At 42.5% G+C, this 21013-nt stretch overlaps 1 protein-coding gene across 3 annotated transcripts in view; it reads right to left on the bottom strand.

Moving 5' to 3' along the window:
- Nucleotides 1-11949: 11949 nt before the first annotated feature.
- ZNF804A (zinc finger protein 804A) overlaps nucleotides 11950-21013 on the bottom strand; it is a 159461-nt gene continuing 150397 nt past the window's right edge. For all 3 annotated transcript variants that reach the window (XM_048309632.1, XM_048309633.1, XM_048309631.1), the window contains one exon: nucleotides 11950-19092. In XM_048309632.1, coding sequence (XP_048165589.1) covers nucleotides 15804-19092 — 3289 coding nt within the window. In that variant the 3' untranslated portion in view covers nucleotides 11950-15803. The remainder of the gene's footprint in view (nucleotides 19093-21013) is intronic.

Below are 21013 nucleotides of genomic sequence, written 5' to 3'. Positions count from 1 at the left end.
CCGGACTGCATGGTAACAGTGCGTCCGACGCATCATAATCGCTTCCTAGAGTCTCTTAAGGTGCAAGCATTGGGGGAGGGTGACTGGAGGTTATTAGAAATCCTTGGACTGCCAAATAGAGCTGAGGATTCTGGGGGTAACCGGGGAGCTGTTACACTCCATCCGCAGGCTGTGCCCGACGTTCAGGATGGTACTGGTTCCCCAAAAGAGATCCGAGCTTTCCCAGTGTATAAGGCTCTCCCAGATTCAGGGGAGCATGACAAGCATGAGGTAATTGCTTGGAAAGTTGCCCAGGACCTCCAATCCAAGGTGGCACAATATGGGCTAGGTTCTGCTGAGGTTATGCAAATAATAAGGGTGATAAATACAGATTTGCTTTCTCCATTTGATATCAGACACTTAGGTCAAATTCTATTTCAACCTGTACAATTTACAGTTTTTGAGACAACCTGGAGAAAGCTGGCCAAGAAGACTGCATTAGCAAATTTGCAGCTCCCTGCTGCTGATCCTAGACAGACAGCAGGAGTGGATGCTTTGATGGGGACTGGTCCCTTCTCTGATCCCAGTCTACAGGGTAACTTGCCCTCTAGCATCCTGCAGCAAGCACAACAGGTCGGCATGGCTGCCCTGTTAAAAACCATAGAGCTGTCAGCACCCAGAAAGCGATATACTGAAATAGTTCAAGGGAAATCAGAGTCATTCCTTTCTTTTGTAGAGAAAGTTGCTGCTTCTCTCGAGAAGCAGGTTGAAGATGACGGGTTAAGACAGTTGTTGTTAAGGCAGTTAGTGAGAGATAACGCAAACGAGGAGTGCAGAAAAATCATAGATGCCTTACCAGGGGATCCTGAGGTAACAGACATGGTCGAAGCCTGCGCTAAGGTGGGATCTGGGAACCAGAGAAGGTCTGCTTTGGCTGCATTCCTGCAGCCTGTTCACGCATCTTCTGGTCGTGAACCAAAGCAACCAAAACAGGTGAAGAAACGGAAGCGGCCTAAGCCTAGCCAAAAAGAGAACACACCGATCCCCCAGTGCAAAAGGTGTGGCAGGCCAGGGCATTGCACGGGATACTGTAGATCCCGGACTCATGCCAATGGTCAGCCTTTGTCGGGAAACTTCCACCGGGGTGCAAGGAGGGGGAATTGCTCTCCGATACAGTTGCTCCCCCAGCGAGTGGCACAGGTACAGGCACAGGCCTACCCAGCCACCCTAGAGACGGCACCCAGGGATCAGACGGCACCCAGGGATCAGACGGCACCCACGGATCAGATGGGTTTGACGTCCACACCGCAGCCGCAGTCGTCTTAGACTCTAGCGGCATTTATAAGGTTCCCTTGGATGCATATGGACCCTTAGCCCAGGGATCCAGTGCAATGCTGGTGGGAAAACCTGATGTTGCCCATCAAGGAATCTTAGTGCACTCAGGAGTTATTGATGCTGACTTTAAAGGTCAGATTTGCGCTATGGTCTCCACGCAAAAACCCCCTGTAACTATTCCTGAAAAGACCTGCCTTGCTAAATTGGTGCCTTTTAAGTCTTGTGTCCCCAGGATAGAGCAACAAACTCACGAAGATAACGGCAGTGGATCTACGGGACTTCCGCAGGCCTTCTGGACTGCAGACATCTCTGACCAAAGGCCACAGATGACATGTACCCTGATCCTGCCGAACGCCCGTCTGCCCCGGATTCAGCTTCGAGGTTTGATTGATACGGGTGCTGATGTAACTATCATCTCCTTCTCTGCGTGGCCTCCCTCATGGCCTTTAGCCCCGGTGGGATCGGCCATCGCAGGATTAGGAGGAACCACACAGAGCTATCTAAGCGAACGGCCTGTAGTGGTGAAGGACTCAGAGGGGCACACAGCTACAATCAGGCCTTATGTTGCTACCACTTCCCTTAACCTTTGGGGGCGGGATGTGTTGGCAGCTTGGGGTGTACGGATTGGGACAAATTTTTAGCAGGGGTCACTGTGTGTAAGGGCGCACAGCATCCTACACTGCCTTTGCGGTGGCTGACTAACACACCAGTCTTTGAGCCGCAGTGGCCCCTACCAAAAGAGAAGTTAGACGCCCTTCATCAGCTGGTTCAGGAACAGTTGCAACAGGGGCACCTTGAACCTTCTACTAGCCCCTGGAACACTCCTGTTTTCGTAATTAAGAAGAAATCAGGGAAATGGAGGTTATTGCAGGACCTCCGGAAAGTTAATGCAGTAATAGAAGGTATGGGGGCATTGCAGCCTGGCATGCCCTCTCCCACCATGATTCCTACGGGGTGGGACATCCTGATCATTGATTTAAAGGATTGTTTTTTCACAATTCCTTTGCATCCTGATGACAAACCAAAATTTGCCTTTACTGTGCCTGCCATTAACAATGCTGAACCTGCTAAGAGATACCAATGGAAGGTCCTCCCTCAAGGGATGAGGAACAGCCCAATTATCTGTCAGTGGTATGTCGCCCAAGCTTTAGCCGGAGTTCGCAAGCAGTTTCCTGATGCACGCTGCTACCACTACATGGATGATATCCTGGTGGCAGCGTCCACTCGGGACGAGCTGCTGAGAATACAGCCTCAGCTGCTCGCTGCTCTGCATGCCTATGGATTAGAGGTAGCTCCGGAGAAAGTTCAACAGCATCCTCCTTGGAAATATTTAGGAGTGAAAATTTTGGACCAAATTATCCAAGGCCAAGAGGTGCAATTCCCGGATTCGATTAAAACCTTGAATGATGCTCAAAAGCTGTTGGGTGTCATCAATTGGTTACGACCTTATTTAGGTCTAACTGCAGAGCAGCTTTCCCCTCTTTTTAATTTATTAAAAGGGGACCCTGATCTGAATTCACCTCGGGAGTTGACTCCGGAAGCGCAGCAAGCGCTGCAGGAGGTCCAATGGGCTGTTTCTGCTCGTCAGGTTTATCGAGTGGATCCCTCCATTGCTATCACTGTTTACATTACTATTCCAGACCTCCATCCTACAGGTATCATTGGCCAGTGGAATGCACAATGGCCTGATCCTTTGCATATCCTAGAATGGGTCTTTTTGCCTCACCAGCCAAAAAGGACGGTGACCACAGTGTTTGAATTGGTCGCTTCTCTGATAATCAAATGCCGTCAACGGTGTTTGCAACTGATGGCTGCGGATCCTGCAGTAATTGTCATTCCGATCTCAAAGGAATACTTTGAGTGGAGCCTCATCCATAGTGCTCCTTTACAAAGCGTGCTGCAAAACTTTTCAGGGCAGATCACTTACCATCTGCCCAGCCATAAATTACTGCAGCTGGCAAAATCGACCGTACTTTCCTTGCGGCCAAGAAATAGCCGAGTGCCGGTGCAAGGACCCACCGTCTTTACGGATGGTTCAGGGACAACTGGGAAAGCCATTGTTACCTGGAAGGAGGGATCGGAATGGCAGGTGCTGAAGGAACACGAGTCAGGCTCTGCTCAGTTGGTTGAATTAAGGGCTGTTACCATGGCTTTTCAGCGATTCTCACAGGAAGCTTTGAATTTGGTTACTGACTCTGCTTATGTAGCAGATATCACCCAACGCTTAGATTGTTCACTTCTGAAGGAGGTGAACAATGCGGCTCTGTTTTCACTGTTGCAAACCTTGTGGTCTGCGATTCAGGCTCGAGTGCATCCGTATTACATTCTGCACATTCGAAGCCACACCAATTTACCAGGGTTTCTAACAGAAGGCAATGCCAGGGCTGACATGCTGGCCAACCCTGCGTGGGTAGGGCCTCAGCCTGACAAAACTGCACAAGCCAAGGCATCGCACGGTTTCTTCCATCAAAGTGCACATACCCTGCAGAAGCAGTTCCATTTAACGCCAACCGAGGCGCGCGACATTGTCAGCGCTTGTGCCGACTGTCACGGACTCGCTGCGCCTTTGCCAGCGGGGGTAAACCCCAGAGGGCTAAAAGCCTTGCAGATTTGGCAAACGGATGTAACTCACATCCCAGAATTTGGTCGGCTGAAATATGTGCACGTGTCTATTGACACTTTCTCCTCGGCTATGTGGGCTACTGCTCACACTGGAGAGAAGGGCCGTGATGTCATTGCCCATTGGAAATTGGCTTTCTCAGTCCTGGGCGTGCCAGCTTCTGTGAAAACCGATAATGGTCCTGCCTACACCTCGGAGAAGACGCGGCAGTTTTTACACCTATGGGGTGTAGACCATACCTTTGGTATCCCACATTCTCCTACTGGCCAAGTCATCGTCGAACGCGCTCATGGTACCTTGAAGCGTGTTTTGGACAAACAGAAAAGGGGAATGCATGGAGAAACCCCACAGAGCCGACTAGCAAAAGCTTTGTATACAATTAATCACCTTACAGTACCGCAAAATTCAAATAATCCTGTTATTCTGAATCATTTTCTTTCATTGCAGTCTGCAGGCGACAGACAGCTGCCCCGGGCAAAAGTCTGGGTACGGAATTTACTCACTAACCAGTGGGAAGGCCCTCATGAGCTTATCGTTTGGGGTCGTGGGTATGCTTGCGTTTCCACAGATACTGGGGTACGGTGGCTACCTTCAAAATGCGTTCGCCCTGACCTACGGCACCAGAGGCAGAACAGGCAACCTCCAAATGATGACCAGAACGCCAACCATCCAAATGGCAACCAGAATGCAGATCATCAGCCTAATGACTCTTGTGATGATGACCAGGATGTCAACCATCAGGCAGATGGTCCTTCTACAAGCAGAGACTGGGATGGTCCTTCCACAAGCAGAGACTGAATTTTGAATTTCTTGTTATGGAGTCAGATAGTTAAAGCCTTAAGGACATTTTTAGAATTAATAACTGATGTAGATTTCTATTTAGGATTAATAGTAGGGTTGTTATCTTATAAAACAAAAAGGGGGAATTGTAGGTACAAAAATGCTGTTAGTGAGGATCTTCTTGTTATTTTTCTAAGTCCGTGAGAGACTTTTCTCTCTCACAGAAGAGGTAGCAGGGAATGTAAACAACCAAGCCACCTGCAACCTTGGAAAGTCTTGTTTATGGTATAGTAGAAAATATTTTGATAATGGATGTTTTAGGATTTTGGCCAATCACCCCCAAGGGGTGGCTGGTCCTTTGTCCAATTAGACTATGAAGAAAAAAGTCTATAAAAGAGTTTGTAAAATAATTAAATAAATCAATCTTGCTGCACAATTCCTGCCTGCTGGATCTTTTCCTCCTCCTCCCTATAGCTGCGGGACACGGTGATATACCGTAGGAACCAGGCCTGCGGTAATAGCACAGTAATTTTTTCTGAAACGATAAATGCAGAGTGACTTTGCTAGTATTAAAAACATTGTATCTTTCTCTTTTCCTAGCTTAAAACTTCATGAAACTTAATAAAACATATTTCATCTACTGATTGACTGTATAAGAAAATAAGTGTGTCTACTACATTAGAAGGTAAATGCAACTGTTCCAGTCTCCTGAAGGAAGCAGAGAGAAATTATTTCTGTCCTGAATCACATGCCCTGTTTGGGCCTGAGATAAAAATCAAACCCATGACCCTTCATTTGTGTACATTCTGCTCCTCACAAAATAATAACCATTTCAGGATCTTGAATCTGTTCTAGCGTGAATATCCAGGGCTGACAGTAACAAAAATTCCTTCCTAACCCCAAAACATGGCACACACAGCAAGCCTCAGATGTACGCCAGCAGTAAGCAGGAAAGGTTTTCTTTCTCTTCCTCTGCATTTTGCAATGCAAAACAAATCCCCCAGAAGAAAGGTGTGGTTTTAATCTTCCTTTTTGACAGCTCAGGTACCAACTGACAGCTTTAAAACACATTAATCTGACAAGGAGCATCACAAGATGCAGAGTAGAGGAAACTAGAATTCGTGTCTAAACCCTCAAAGAAGCAAAGGGGTTGGTTTTTTTTTCCTGAAAAAATATCCACTGGGATAAATAGTCATTTTCTTATTGTATGACAGAGCAAGTATATTAAAATTTCTGGATGGCTTGAAAGAAAAAAATGTATCATTGAATATAAAATTAGTTCCCTTTGACAAACACAAAGAAAAAGCCAGTTCTCAAATTCTCTTCTGCTTGTGAAAGGAGAATGAATGTGGAAATTATTGCACAGCCTTTAAAAGAAAAATAATACAGCTTACATTTTTAAAATTACCAAATTCAGTTACTCCAGGGTGGTATGGTGAGTACACTCATTAGGTATGGTGAGATCTTCTAAGAAAATAATTGGATGAAATCCCATTTACGGTTATTAGTACACAGATATGGTATGCTTGGGAGATTAAACCTCCAAGGAAGTGGATGAGTCTGTGAGGCTGATGATCAGTGTAGGTTTGTGGAAAGAGAACATTCCGAATTGTTCTTAGCAGTCTCAGAAAGAGCATCCAGAACCACTTAAATGCTCCAGAAGTTCCAATCAGACCCCAAAACCTGTCAAATCTAAGCCTAGTTGAATATCCTGAACTCAAAATCCAGACTTTGGCTTGAGATTTCTGAGCTAAACCTTCATAAAATCAAAAACTTACTGAGAGAGACGAGTTCTGGCTACAAATACATGTTCAGAGCAGCTCAACCAGATACAGATGTTGCAGTTGAGGATATGCAGTATTCAAGTTAAACCAGTACCAACTTATTACTATTTTACTAGAACATTGATCAGGAAAGGGCCCCTCCCTCAGGATGATGTTGTTGTTATCAGAGCATAAGAGAGTTACACATCACCTAGGGGAACATTTAATTCAGCTCCAGGGTAAGATGCATGTGACACTTCTGTGAAACAGAGCAACCATTTAACAGGACAAGCAAAAAATTATTTGAAGCTGAACTATCACAGAGTGAACACAAATATTTATAACAGAATCACCATGACAAATACCCAGTCTGACAACACCTAACTGAAATGGTCCTCATGCATTGTAGATCCATGAAACTGCAGGGAAAATGGAACACACATAAAACATGAGCATTTTGGGTCACCTGGTATGTTTGTTTCTGATGGCCAGGAGCAATTCACTCCAGAGGAGCATTCCCAGGGAGAACCCCAGCAGGACAGGGCACTACCCAGCAGAGTGAGCTCTCACCATCATAAGGAATATTTCGATTGCTGAAATTAGAAAAACAAAGTCAGTCACTACTGAGTCTTCTGTTATTACACATTTCTATGCAAGAAATAAATTCCATCTTTTATTTTATTTTAACACACATGAAAATAAGGCGCTTAAATTAGCCAACAATCAAAGGGTGCAGACAATTTGTAAAATTTCTCTGCAAGAGTACTGAAGTTTGAGCCTGTAAGGTCTCGTTTCCCCGCCTCACTTTTCTTCACACCCCTGCAATGCACCACTGGCATCTCCAAATCCTGCTTTTCCTTAATGGCAGCGAGGCTCTGCAGATCCTGTCCTCTGCTCTCAAATCCCAGAAGCCACTACTCTGCATCACACCACCTAAACCTACTGAGTAACCCAGCACCAAACTGAGCATTCCCAGACTCTTTTCCATCTAACACCCAGGCTTGGACAACTACCACCACAAAACTGCATTTTGCCTCCCTATAAATTTAGGCCATGATGATAACATTAAAATTCCACCTTACTGCTTACCTGCACTAAGGCCAGCCCTGAAGGCTATCAGGAATTCCTGAGAATGTGAGTACTTGGCATTATGATAAAATACGGCTCTATTTTGCACATTATTTAAATTACCTTACATTTTTTGTTTCCACTGTTATTAAACTGTAATGAATTTATTTGTTTATGGAAGTGTGCACTGCATGTCTAGTACTGTTCTGTAATAGCTGGATTTAGAGCCAGCCTCTGATTTCTATCCTAGACATCATTAAACAATTTATTTTCTGTGATAGGGGAATGTGCTCTTGGGCAAGAGCTCTCCATTATTATGAATTATTAACAACATGTACATACATGCATTATGGATTTAAAAGCTGAAAAAAAAGCTTGCCAGTTATTCTATGGAGTTTTCTCCCCCTACAAGGCCACTGAATTTCAGACAACTCTTTGCTGAATGGTCACAGACAGGGAATCCCTGATGACCACTAGGGTTTTGCTTTCTTGTTTCTAGAATTATAAGAGTGCTTCAGAACAAAATTCTCCAGCTGGCAATATCTGCTTAGCCCTGCACTGTTCCTCCCCATTGCAAGGTGAGGTTGTATACCAGCTGACAGCTCCTCAAACATCCATGCTCCCTGGAAAGGGGTCTCAGCACTGCTGCCATCAAAAGGCATGTAGTTTTATTTAAAAACATCTTACAAAGAGGGATATTTTGGTAACTGCAGCATTTGAGGAAAATTGTGTCACATTTAGCTGCTCCTGCTGACGCATCTGCTCATGATGTGTCGAATCGCATCTCTCAGCCCCGCTAAGTCTCATAACCCTGCATGATAATGAAAAACGATGGGGAGAAGTGGCTTTGATACCTCATATCACACTGTGACACAGCAGCACACAGAGCCTGAAACACTTAAACCTCAAGCAAAACCTCTCACACATGCAGCTGCACTGGCCTCTATTCATGTTTCCCTGCAACTTTGCTCTCTGTAAAAAATACTCTTAATAGGTGTTTGCGCCTTCAACCTTTCCAGGTAATTAGTCCCTGAGCTACTGCAGGACTCGTACATCCCACGGCGCATACTAATGCTGCACAATGCTGCGTCAGGAAACCCCAGCACTTGCCGTCCTGGGGTTAAATGTAGAAGTACCCCCCAAGGATAATTGAATAAAAGGAGGCAGGGGGGTTCTAGAGATTAATTAGCACTAATTTCTGCAGGCTTGAGTAGAGTTTATGAAAACTGTCTTTAAAAACTCTTGCAGCAGTGCCTCCCCTGCCACCCCGCCTCATTTGTACCTCTTTGTGTCACCATCCAGCTCCATGAACATTGGCAGGTCCAATCCCCCTCACCCCTACCTTCCTTTTCCCTCCAAAAGTATCTGTATGCTTTCCCCTAAAACCATTTTCTATTGTCCTTCAAGACATTCTTCAGAGTAGCAATTCCTTCTCCCCTTGTGCATACTGTTCTACATTCCATACAACTCTGCTTCCCTCAACAACCTGCTGCCCAAAATTCAGCTCCCAGTACTTGACTGGTGACTCAAGACTGCTTTTTTTTGCACAGATGTTGCCTATGTAAGGTATTTTACATCATATGTAAAATATTATTACTACAGTTCTTGTTCTTAATTATCAATTTCTTACCTTTGACAATTCCCTCCTGAAACCTTTTGTGATCAACATTCAGTATTCTCACCCCAACACTTAGCTTCTATTTAATCTGCTTTTTACAACCTTAATAGCGTTCCGCCTTTTTTTATTAACCAATAACATATTCAATGGCCCACATCACTTTGTGGAAAATAAGCCACAAAATACCCCACATCCCAGACTGTGTTTCCTCTTACGGCTTCAAGAACAGAGGCCTGACTGACCTCTGTCATGGGCAGGCAACTGCACCAACATCCAACAGAGCTGAGGAAACCCAGTTGGAGACCTGAGTCTTCTTCAGCTGGTGGAAGTGGAAAAAAGCAGCTTCCTTCTAATTTCTTCTGCTCCTGGAGAATGACAAGTTAACAAAAGGTGAGCAAACATGCAGCTGTAGGCAGTGGCAGGGAGAGCAACGGGCTTATTTTGCACACTGAAGGTTCATTCTATGAATAATTTCTCCAGGGAGAAAAGGGACTGCATTAAGAGCAAATTGTATGCAGATTTTCTCCTGCAAACCTGACTTTTTTTCTTTGACACTGATGGATTGACAGACCAGCTGAGGCAAACAGAGCTGTTAATTTTGGTGGTAAAAAGATACAAAACAGAGCCACCAAATAAAAAGCAGGTAAAATAACTTCATGCAACTTCCCTCCACCCTCGAGAGGAAAAGATGGGCTCATTATATTACAACCACTTTTTCTCCTTATTATTCTGTGTCATTATTCCTCCTTTCAACAATTTCTTCCCTTCTGCTATGTACATTTCAAACAAGATATTCTTACCACTACTTAACTACACCTAGAAAAAAATAATCCTAAACCAGTAACCTGGTACATGTGTACACACACACATGCACAGCTGGAGATGTAGAAACAGTAAAATGCAAGTAAGCTCCCATTTCCACTTACAATTCCACAAGCAAAAAGCATGATTTAGGCACTGTCCAATTCAGTTTTCCTCCTTTCAGCATCTCCTACAGTGATGGCTTCAGCAGGCATTATTGACACAAGAGGAGAGATTGGATTTCACTGTCATTCTTGCCAGCACTCCAGTGACATAAAAGCCATTTATAGAAGAGTCTGTGACATGCAAGAAGGTTGGGGGTCAAATTACGTAGGCTGTTAAATCTGAGTCACATTGCAAGAAAAAATTTGGACCTGAGCTGGGCTTCACTTTCTTTGTATTCACAGTAGTCCAAATATATTCATTTAAATGAATCTCCTAATTCTTCCTGCAGGTTTCACTGGATTAAATCGAGATAAGAGTGCACTGGAAGTGTAAGATTTTTCCTTATGACATGTAGGATTTTGAATGTCCAATACTTGCTCCTTCTCACCCATGAGAAAGGTACACAGGTCCTACCCAGCTGATCTAAAACCAAGTATTTTCAAAAGTATTTTCCTGTTTGCTGGTTCTTTTGAAGAAAAAAAATTCCCTTTTAAAGTCTTATTCATAGCAAACAAACACCACTTCTGATTTAAGAGTAATCATCTTTAATTCTCATAAACAATACCGTATTCATCATGGGTTCACATTTGAAGCTTATTTATGTTTTTTTCTACATGGATTTGCACATTTTGATCTTATCTCAGCAAAAACAAAGACTCCTGATACATTATTTTACCTGCATATTGTATTAATGTAGTCCCACTTACTAAAATTTCTAAGTGAGCCTGAACAGATAGAAAATCCAATATTCCAATGAACAGTTTTTCTCTTTGGTATTAGTCTAGAAGGTGCATGTATGTGTTTCAAACCACTGATGATCCAGAACAGAAATTTTAAAGATTTAACTTTATGGTCATTAATTATATAAAAAACTTGACAACAAAGGAGGTAGAAGACTGATTAAAAATTGATTCATTGTCCTTTACTGGATTGTGCTCTTCATCATACCTTATGAAATTATTATTCAACTGAAAGCAGCAAGTATTAGGCAGTTTTAATAAATAAAGAGGCCTAATGCTACAGGTCAAAATAAATCCTCTGTAACACTAATGGCAAAGCTTCCTTAGAGTCCATTGGTTTCAGAAATTCACTAACAGGTCAGAATTTAGACTCAGGGTAGAAATTCTCCCAACCTTTTATAATACCCATAAAATAAAACAGAAGCTTGAAGCAAAAATGTCTTAGAATTCATAAAGTTGGTACACTAATTATTGCAGATGAAAGTAATAAAATAGCCTGGTTCATTTCATAAATAGGCAAATTCCAATAAACTCTGATAATCTTAGTCACAGAGAAAGAGAAAAAGAGAAAACTTTAGAATGTTCCTGAAGAGGAGAAGGGAGGACGTAATGTACAAAACCATGCCTGCTGCAAATACTAAATCAAAGTGATCTATGAAATAACATACACATTTAGATAGTCAGTCATGTTAATTTAAAAATATCTCATGATCTTTATACAGTAAAAATGTCTTTACTTTCAATAAAGAGAGTTAATATAGCACTGTAATATTTTACAACTGGTAGGCATATTGCATAAATGTGTGCACTGCTACACATACACAAGCCTTTCGGCAATGTACAGTAATTAGAGAGCAGAAAATGAATGTATGGAGTTCAGAACACGTAGACTCTGAGCACCGCAGCAAAATACCCATCAGATTAAAATTTACCACCTTACAAACAAGGAACTGTCTTCAAAATACATTCATGTGGTCATAACGTATTGCCTTAATCTGGGGGAGTTAACAAAACCCTTGGCATTGTGATTTTCGGTGGTTACAAGCCAAAGCCAGAAGCAGTACATTAATCTACACCAAGGAAGTATCTGAACAAATATATTTAAAGCTGTATTTTAACTGCAGCATATCAAGTTAATATTATCATAACAGAAAACATGTAATTTGAAGGAAAAGCAGAGTTACACAAAATAAACTTGTCAGAAAAATTATAGCCATTTGATCTGTTGTATTAGTAGCACATCATCATGTACAAGAATAAAGAGAAGTGGATGTTCCAATAGCCTTTTAAAGCTTCATTTCAATACTGTACCCAAAGGACACTTTTACAAGTGCCAAAAGTTGACCAGCTAATGAAAAGTTAACATTGCAGGTAAAGAAGACATTGCTTCATAACCATTTCATTGTTGTTTGATTAAACTGAAAGGTAAAAACATTCTCATACAATAATCCTCCACACAAAGTGTTTCTTTTACCAATGTCTGTGACCAGCACTTTCTCCGTGAGCCACAACTCATTGCTTACTCCTGCAGAACCTGAAATCTGGTCATTTCTCCCCAGCAATAAACAGCTTGAGTAGCTTCTAGCTTGTGAACGAAACCGAATGAACAATCTGATTCTTTGCATGTATTGGTAGCATTTTAAAATTGCTGTGTACTTACAGACACAAGAGACACAAGACAAAAGCCCAGTTACTCCAAACTGTCCCTCACAACATGAGACAGTTACGTTCCTCAATGCCCAAGAGCTCCTCTGGACCATTATTTTATAGCTCACGTTACCTGAGAAATGGAACATCCCCAAGAAGGCCAGTCTGGGCAGGCTGCAACTTCCTAAGGATCAAAATAAAGATATTCTTCTCATCTCAATGGAACAGCATAACTTTTCAGGTACTTCTCTGCAGAGCTGGTCTGGGAAATCACTTCACAAAATCTCTAACCTCACTTAGGGTTAGATCTGAAGGTCTAATTCTTGCCCTTTGGGAGCAACGCTTTTACTGCTTGCACTAGGAAGAAACCCCAATAAATTCTAAATTTGGCAAAGTGGCCAGGAGCATAGACACACTAGATTTGTGCAAATTTTTAAATTCAGAAGTAAATTACTTAGATTTAAGGAATTGGGTAGAATTTATTTAGAATTATAAAAATTCAATTATTTAACACTTTCAATAGTTTTTGTTTATAAATTACACTACCAATTTATGGAATAAAAATATACATTTAATCTAAAATACCAGATAAAACATACAAAAGCAGAACTACCCTTATATAACTTACTAGAAGTTATGTATTTAATAATAAAACAGAAACTCAAAAGAATATTTCAGTAGGTAATTTAATTTAGTGTGTTCAATTTGAAACTTAACTTGTGGTTTATTTTTATACTGCTTTTGCTTTTACATATGAAGTCACATATACAAACAGTTCTAGGATTAAAGGCAATACCATATTAGAAAATTATTACATTTTATGGTTATTAGTCTTTTATTTTAAATAGTTTATACACTATTGAACAGCAATTACAGTAGATAATAAAGAATTGTGCAATGTCTTAAAACTGTTTAACAACTTAATATAGAAAAAATAATTTAAATTGTAAGGAAAAAGTAGAATTCAAAGTTGCTGGAACATTTTGGTGAAAAAATGTGGACTTCCAAGTTCATAGACGGGAGTTTCCAATGAACATTGCAACTGAAAATTTTAAATTGGGGATTTTTAATCTCCTGCCAGAACGTGCAACCATATTTGTCCTATGTGGATTCTTTTTCTTTTTTTCTTAATGTACTGCTCTATGATGAGATGGATTTTGTCTTTGATGGGACAGTGCAACCCAGGGCACTGTCTGTGCTGCCTCCCACTGAGGACGGCAGAAGTGCAGAAGCCAGTACATGTCACCCAAGGGACCCAAGTCACCCAGGACAACCCTCCCGCTTCCAACGGAGATTCCTGTGCTCAGTGACAGGATGTAGTAGAGACAAACACCTTACACAGGCATACCCTTGAAACAAAGGAGTATAAAGTCACTTATTCCTGTATTTTTTAGGTACCACATAAATAGAAGTGGGCATCCACCTGAAGTTAGAACTAGAGAAAATATACCTTCCTTCTGGCATTACAGGGGTGGGTGCTCAGCAACATCCCACGCCCTGCTGCAGCCTCAGGCGGGGGATCCGGGCACTCTCCAGAACCTGGCTGCTCACCTGCTCTTTCTCATCAGCTTTTTGCTTATTAACATAGTTTAGCCCTTTGCAACTGCACAACATGGAAAGCTCACATCCCTTGAGCAGGTGACTCTATAATCAGAGTGGCAAGATGTTGTTTGCCATAGTTTTAATGTAATATTATACTAAAACTTGCAATATTGATACAGGTAAGTTCTAATGCTATCAATGCAGAAAATAAGATCCAGATATATTTGTTGTAGGATATAGCATTACTTTGCAAATGGTTAACGCATGTAGCTATTAATATGCAATGTATATTAGTAATACTTAAAATTCACTATTCTTTCAGTTCAACTTTATATGATTTTATTATAGTATATAAAAAGGTGAAAAGAAGTAATTAATTGAGAGAGCTATCACCTACCTTTTATTATGGAGGGCCTACTTATAGCACTAACCTTCATGCTGCAAATCTGTGGCTTCATTCACATAACACTTCATTTTAACCCAAAGGGATGGTTCTATCTCAGAATGACTTCTGCTTTTATTCTGGACTATCGCAGGCATGGGTCTGATACACCTTATACTAAAGCAAACGAGATTTCACCTCACTAAAGCTTGAAAAAGAACCTTGACAGCAATAAAAAGGCTGCAGAGGTAGGGAGAAGTCTCTGAAATACAGTTAGAAACAATGGCAGTATATTATTAATTCATCTCTATTCTGTTGTTATTCTACTTCTTTAACGAAATGCTGGAGGAAGTAGTGGGGTGAAGAGGTAAGAATTCGTATCAAACTCTGGTGGATTTCCTGACCTCCCCCTCATCCTCCTGTGTTCTTGCTGCCTTCACACGCTGCCCAGCAGCAAGGAGCTCCCTCCAACAGATTTGTGGACCATCAGAGAAACTGCTCAGGGGAACCAAGGCTCTACCCTTCTGCTACAAGCAATATTCCCTCGAAGCCAAACTGCTGTCAATATTATCCTTTCTTCCCCTTCCATCACCAGCATTATATTTGTTACATTGTCTTTCTGTGGTTTAGTATAAAAGGGATCAGCTCCACCAGTCAGCAGTTTGTGCACATAGTACAAGTAGGCAAAATTTGTCACGGTGACATCAAGCCGCTAACACAAACACATCTATTACCCTTTCTCTCTGGCTTGGTGAGACAGCTGCACTCAAGGTATTGGCCTCTGAGCCTCCCTAATAAATCACTGACATGTAGGAAACCTGGTTATCCTAACATAGCAGGGGCAGAGGATGCTATTCAGCTGCAGAACAACATGGAAGAACAACATCCATGAGGCTTATAATGAAAGATTTTTGATATACTTAAGTAGTTAACAAAAATTTATTGCAAGAGATATTTGTCACTAGATTTACAGTTTCAGAGAACATAGTACAAAACATAGTGCATCAGCTTTGTCTAAACATTAAATAGGTGCAAATACACAAAGATAAAAAACCAAAAAGTGAATACTTTACAACATAAGTTATAGAACTATAAATATATTTTATATACATTATACATATTCTAAGACATGATTTTCACATATATATAGTTCGTAATTAGTATCAGACTATTCAGTGCTTTAGTAATAGTATAGGTCTGAACTTGCCATGAATGTTTGTTGCATCATTATACGTACAGTAAATGCTTCCCACGGAATGAGAAATTTTAACCAGTTTAGTTCACAGAACCACTTTGCAAAGCTTGAGGGAACTGTAGAAACAGCAGGACGGTTTAGCTGAACGCTCCTTCCTCCACTCCTGTCCTAAAAGAGCGGCTGCAGGGGGATGACAGCCGGGTGCGGGGCCAGCAGGGACGGGAAGACGGTGTGCGGCAGCGGGGGAAAGGCCAGCGGGACGGGGGGCAGGACCGAGGGCGGCAGCAGCGGCAGGTGCGGCGGGGCGACAAAGGCTGCGTGGCCGCCCGGGCAGAGCCGCGGTCCTACCGGCAGATGAGGTAAAGGCGCTCTGGAAAGAGCCGGGACCTGCGAGAGGAACTGCTGGTGGGGCTGGAGAACCTTGAGCGCGCCGGCGGCAGCGTGCTGCTGCAGGATGGTGTGGTGGATGGTGGTCACCGAGGTAGAGCACAGCGGCGGCTGCAGCGGCAAGGGCGGCAGCGGCGAGCCCGGGGGCTGCATCGCCGGCGGGGCGAACGCGAACTTCACTTTGCTGGACAGCACGTTCTGCGGCACGATCTGCTGATACGCCTCCGATGGGAGCTCTTTGAACTTCTCATGGTTATCAGGAGGGAATATCAGCGTCTGATCGGGCAGGGGGAAGGGGGCTATTAACTGCTCGGTAGTTAGAAAGGTGTGACTGTTTACTTGTGCTTCTTTGAATGGCAAGGGCGGGGGGCTGCTAAACATGCCAGGATTACACTGCACCCATTCACCGGCTACCTCACCCATTTTCTCATGCGGTAGAGACTCGGCCAATTCATAATGGCAAAGATAGGATTTAGGAGGAGCATGTTCCAAGTGTCTGTTGGGGACGGGAATTTTGTAACGAGCTTGATTTTCACGACTGTTGACATTTTCTTTTTTCTTTGCCTCTTGGGGAAGATCCTGCTTGGCAGCAGCTGCTGGAGCAGTGTGGTCAGGAGCAGAAGCAGCAGAACTTGTGATGACATCAGGAAGCATGGCCGGTGCGCTCTCCATCGCTGCGCACGCCATCAGTTTATCATCTTCCAGCACCTGTGGGCCAGCAGTTTCTAGAGGCGCCTTGCTTTCCTCCAGCTCCATTGTTTCATCCATATCTTTTGCATCATCATCTTTGGGATCTGCATTAGTTTCCTCTAGATAGTCTTGAGTCAATAGGTCCCCCAAAATATTTAATGTAGAATTTGCAGAATTTTCTTTGGAAGGTTCAGAGGTCTCACTTTTTGCATTCCTGTCAAGGAAAACATGATGGATTCTAGTTTTCCTTCTCCTGTGTTTCCCTTTTGCCTTGTGATATGTACCTAAAGCATGTACTTGCCTTAGACATTCCTCTGCTGATAATGTCTGTCCACATGAACTTTCATCCGAGGAAGAAGAGTAGGTGTGCTGCCTCCGCTTGCGGTGGGGTTTCTCAGGCTCTTCTGTCAGAACACTGTAACCTCTCTTTATGGGCTGGTTTTGGCTCAGCCCCTTCTCCTCACTGCATTGTCCTAAACATTTATGCTCTGGGTTATAGCTTGACCTCCTGCCTTTCCAGCTACAGCACGTTTTAGAGTGCCTTAGGCTGTGCCTCCTGGAACTCGTAGTCAGCTGCTTTGCCTGCCTTCGGGAGCTTGCTTTGCTCTTTCTGTGTGGTCCTTTACAACCATGGTGTTGGCCACTATTTTTTGCACTCCAAAAGTCACACCAGCCTCTGTCCCAGTGTATGTGATCTGATGCAGACATGACTCTCTTAGGACCATTTTCAATGCCAAATTTTCGATGTGACTGCAGTACCTCACTCGCAGTTAACCAGATATTCCCTGCATCATGTCTGCACTTCTCTGAATTATTTTGGAGGTGCTGATATTTATTTTCATCTCTGTAAGTAACTTCTTTTTCGGTTACTGGAGACATCTCCATTTCCGGTACTGTTGTGTCCCCACAGTGATGATAATGACAATGACATAATTTTCTTCTCCTTTTACTTTTTCTGCCTCTGTGAAGCCATTTTTCATGGCCTTCTTTGATCCAGACTTTGTTGTATTTCTCATCTATCACAGTGTTTTGTTGTAAGGGGTTTTGAGATATGTGATACTTTTCTATTTTTCTAATCGTGAACGACTCATCCAAGGACACTTTGTTTTGATTTTTTGCAAGGTCACAATTTCTGAAGAGGGAAACATCACTTAATAGGGGTATTGTATAGTTGCACACATTTTTCTTCACTTCTACTTCATAACCACCACACTCTGAAGTAGGTTTATTTGTAAAATCCGAGACCAAGACATGGTGAGATTCAGTTTTATGGTGCAAATGAGGTATGTTTGGTTGATGCTTGGGCTTTTCTTGGCTGTCACTTGCTCTTGATGACTTAAAATCAAAATATAAAGGATTACAGCTATACGAAATTGATGGGTCTGTACTTGTGTAAATTAACATTTCTGATGGCCACTGAAGAATATTTGATCCGTATTTGCTAAGAACAGGAACGAAGGGTTGACAGGGTCTCTTGTACATGTCCGGTTTGCTTTTTGGGGCTCCACTACCTTCTTCAGATGGTGCTGGAACTACTGCATCTGCCCCCAGGTTTTTTATTTCAGTTTCATTTGCAGATGGATCACTGTTCCCGTCATTATAGTTCTCCTCCGCAACATCCTGCAGAGAAGAACAATCCTCCACAAGTTCCTGCACAGGAGCTCTGCTAGCCTGCAGCTCATGCCCACTGCCATCCAGGGGCAGGACCTGAGCACTGTCTGCAGCCAGGGGCAGTGTTTGGTGCCCCAAGTCGGCTGCACTTACATCCACACTGTGGCTATCCGTGTCCAAGGACACCGGATGCTTTGAGTGGGACATGGCAGGAGTTACAGCGGGACTCTCCAGCACCCCGCTTTCCTCACTAGATGGCCCTTTTGACTCCTGAGATTCAGGAGCTTCTGCTGTGTCTGTGCATTTTTCCACCAGTGGGTGAAAACAGTTGTGTTTCTCCTCAGGGCATACAACTATTTCGGCTGCTGAAGGAGACTGAAGGTTACATGTTTCTGGAACAAACCTACTTCTTCTGCTAAATCCATGCTCCATGGAGGTTTCGTCATTAAACTCATAGAAAACGGCAGCTGAAGACTCCAGTTTGACTGCTGCTTTCTTAGGAAAAGCAAAGGAGAACCCAACTCTGTGTCCTTGAGCTCCTTGAACCTGATCTCCGCATTTATTAGTGTCGGATTGAGGACTACCTGTATCTCCAGGAGAGGAAGAAACAACAGAAGCAACGTCTTTGCAATTCTGGGCATCGTGCATTAATGTACAGCTGAAATTCTGGCTTTTGGTAGAATCTATGGCGGCACTTTTGGGGGTATCATTGCAATCATCTTGCACAGTCACTGTAGTGGATTTGAACATAGGGCCACTTCCAGGAGCACTAGGAAGGAAAATAAAACTTTGAGTCAATACCTTTCAGAGGATTGCTGACAGAAATTGGTACATGGGTAATTAGAATTGGTAATTACATTGGTACTTAAGGGAGTTTTTTAAGGAAAGAGGAAGACTCTGTGGATATGTGCATTTAGACTATGAAAAAATGCCATCTTTTATGATAAAGATCAGTTATCCAGTACTAAAAAAAAAAGAGTAAATATTATGCCCCTGGCTCGTTCATGTGAAGTCATCAGCTGAAGGACTAACATTCCTACAAAGTAGTTAAGTTTCTGTAGACAGGCTGGCTGGCCAAAGAGACTGTCTCCACAGAAATCTTGCTTCTCCGCCCAGCAGACCACCACGGTTACAACACTATTACTACAGATAGCAGTTTTACATTCCTTCATGTTACAAAATATATTAAAACAGAGTGCTTCATAGAGCACTTCCCCCTTAGTCATCATTCCAGTGACTGCTGCTCTGCCCACAGGCAATTGCCCAGCAGCCCCCATCCTATTTGTGTGCACAAACCAAACCATCGCCATCTCAGCAATTTCTTTCATGGAAAAATAAAACTGGGGAGAGCATTTCAGCTGACAGAAGTAAAGTAAGTGATTCATCCCTCTTGAGAAAAAATTTATCACTGTCTACTTCTGTTCTTCGTTTCATGTCCTCTTCCCATCTGTTCTATTTGACTTAGTAGGAAGCAAGGAAAAGAGCAAAAAGTGTTTAAGCTGCCAATTTTCCAGGAGCCACAGAAACTGCTCAGCACTAGGAGTAATGGGCCTATGTTAAAACCATTTGTTTGCTTGTTTTAGCCAAATCACTCTGTGCTACAGTGCAGAGCAATACTCGCTGATGAGCCATTGGTAGAACTTGCAAGGGTCATTTAGGAACCCAAGAAACGCCAAAAATAATGACTTTACCCTATCAGATCTAGAAATTAAGGTAGAGGTTTTATGAGAAAGGAATTCCTCATGAGAATTCCTGCCTTGCCCAGTTTTTTACAATTTTGAAATACATATTAAACCCCCACACAAATCCTTTCTTCCACAGAATAAAATGGTGACTTCAACAAAACAAGCCTACAAAGTGCCAGTTTAAAAAAATCCTGTGTCTGTCTATATCACACCTCTAAGGATGCAAAGTGGTAGTAAATGACAATTATGAAATAGATAAATTAAGCTCAGATAGAAATTTTCCTTCACGAACTAGCAGAAGGATATTTAAAAAAAACCCCAAACAATCCAGAAACAACAAAAGCTTGAAAAATCTGTGCTTCACTAGCATGGAAAAAGGGAAACAGTAAGTTCCTCTTTCCTCTTTCTCAGGAAAGATGCAAAATTCAGATTTTGGAGCATGTTTAGGGGGAATGATATCTAATATACTCAAGTATAAAATATGGACAGTTAAAACACTCATGGAGGAGAGAGTCTCCACATGAGTTATAAAAAATTAGGTGTTGTGTTGCTCCCATCAAACAGACCCTGCAACATTCATGTCCCATGCACCTGATCATTCAGACTTTGCTTCAGCATGCTGCCCACCACCCAAACTAGGGACAAAGAGACTATTTCTGAACAAGAGCTGCAGCTTGGTTGGACTTCTCTGTTAGTTCATCTGGGGAGGCGAAGGCTGAAAAAAGAGAAAACATTTGCACTTGAGCATCTACATTTTTTCTCTCTTTTCTTCAGAGATTACACTGTGACAAGTACATATATTTTCAGTGGCTTATCAGTGTCAGAACTGTGTCATATTTTGATAATTCAGTCACAACTAGCAAGCTCAATATTAATTTCAACAGCTTGCCTAGACACAATACTAAAATGTATGAGTAGCAAGGAGTCGCTTTTGCAGAGGGAGGTAAACACTCTGCTGAGCAGGGGAAAATGAGCACTTACCTTTTAATAAAAAAAAATCCAGCT

The sequence above is a fragment of the Corvus hawaiiensis genome, chromosome 7 (genome assembly GCF_020740725.1).
Source record: "Corvus hawaiiensis isolate bCorHaw1 chromosome 7, bCorHaw1.pri.cur, whole genome shotgun sequence".
Lineage (NCBI taxonomy): Eukaryota > Metazoa > Chordata > Aves > Passeriformes > Corvidae > Corvus > Corvus hawaiiensis.
Note: the sequence above shows the minus strand (reverse complement) of the source record. Positions and strands in the feature narration are given on the sequence as shown.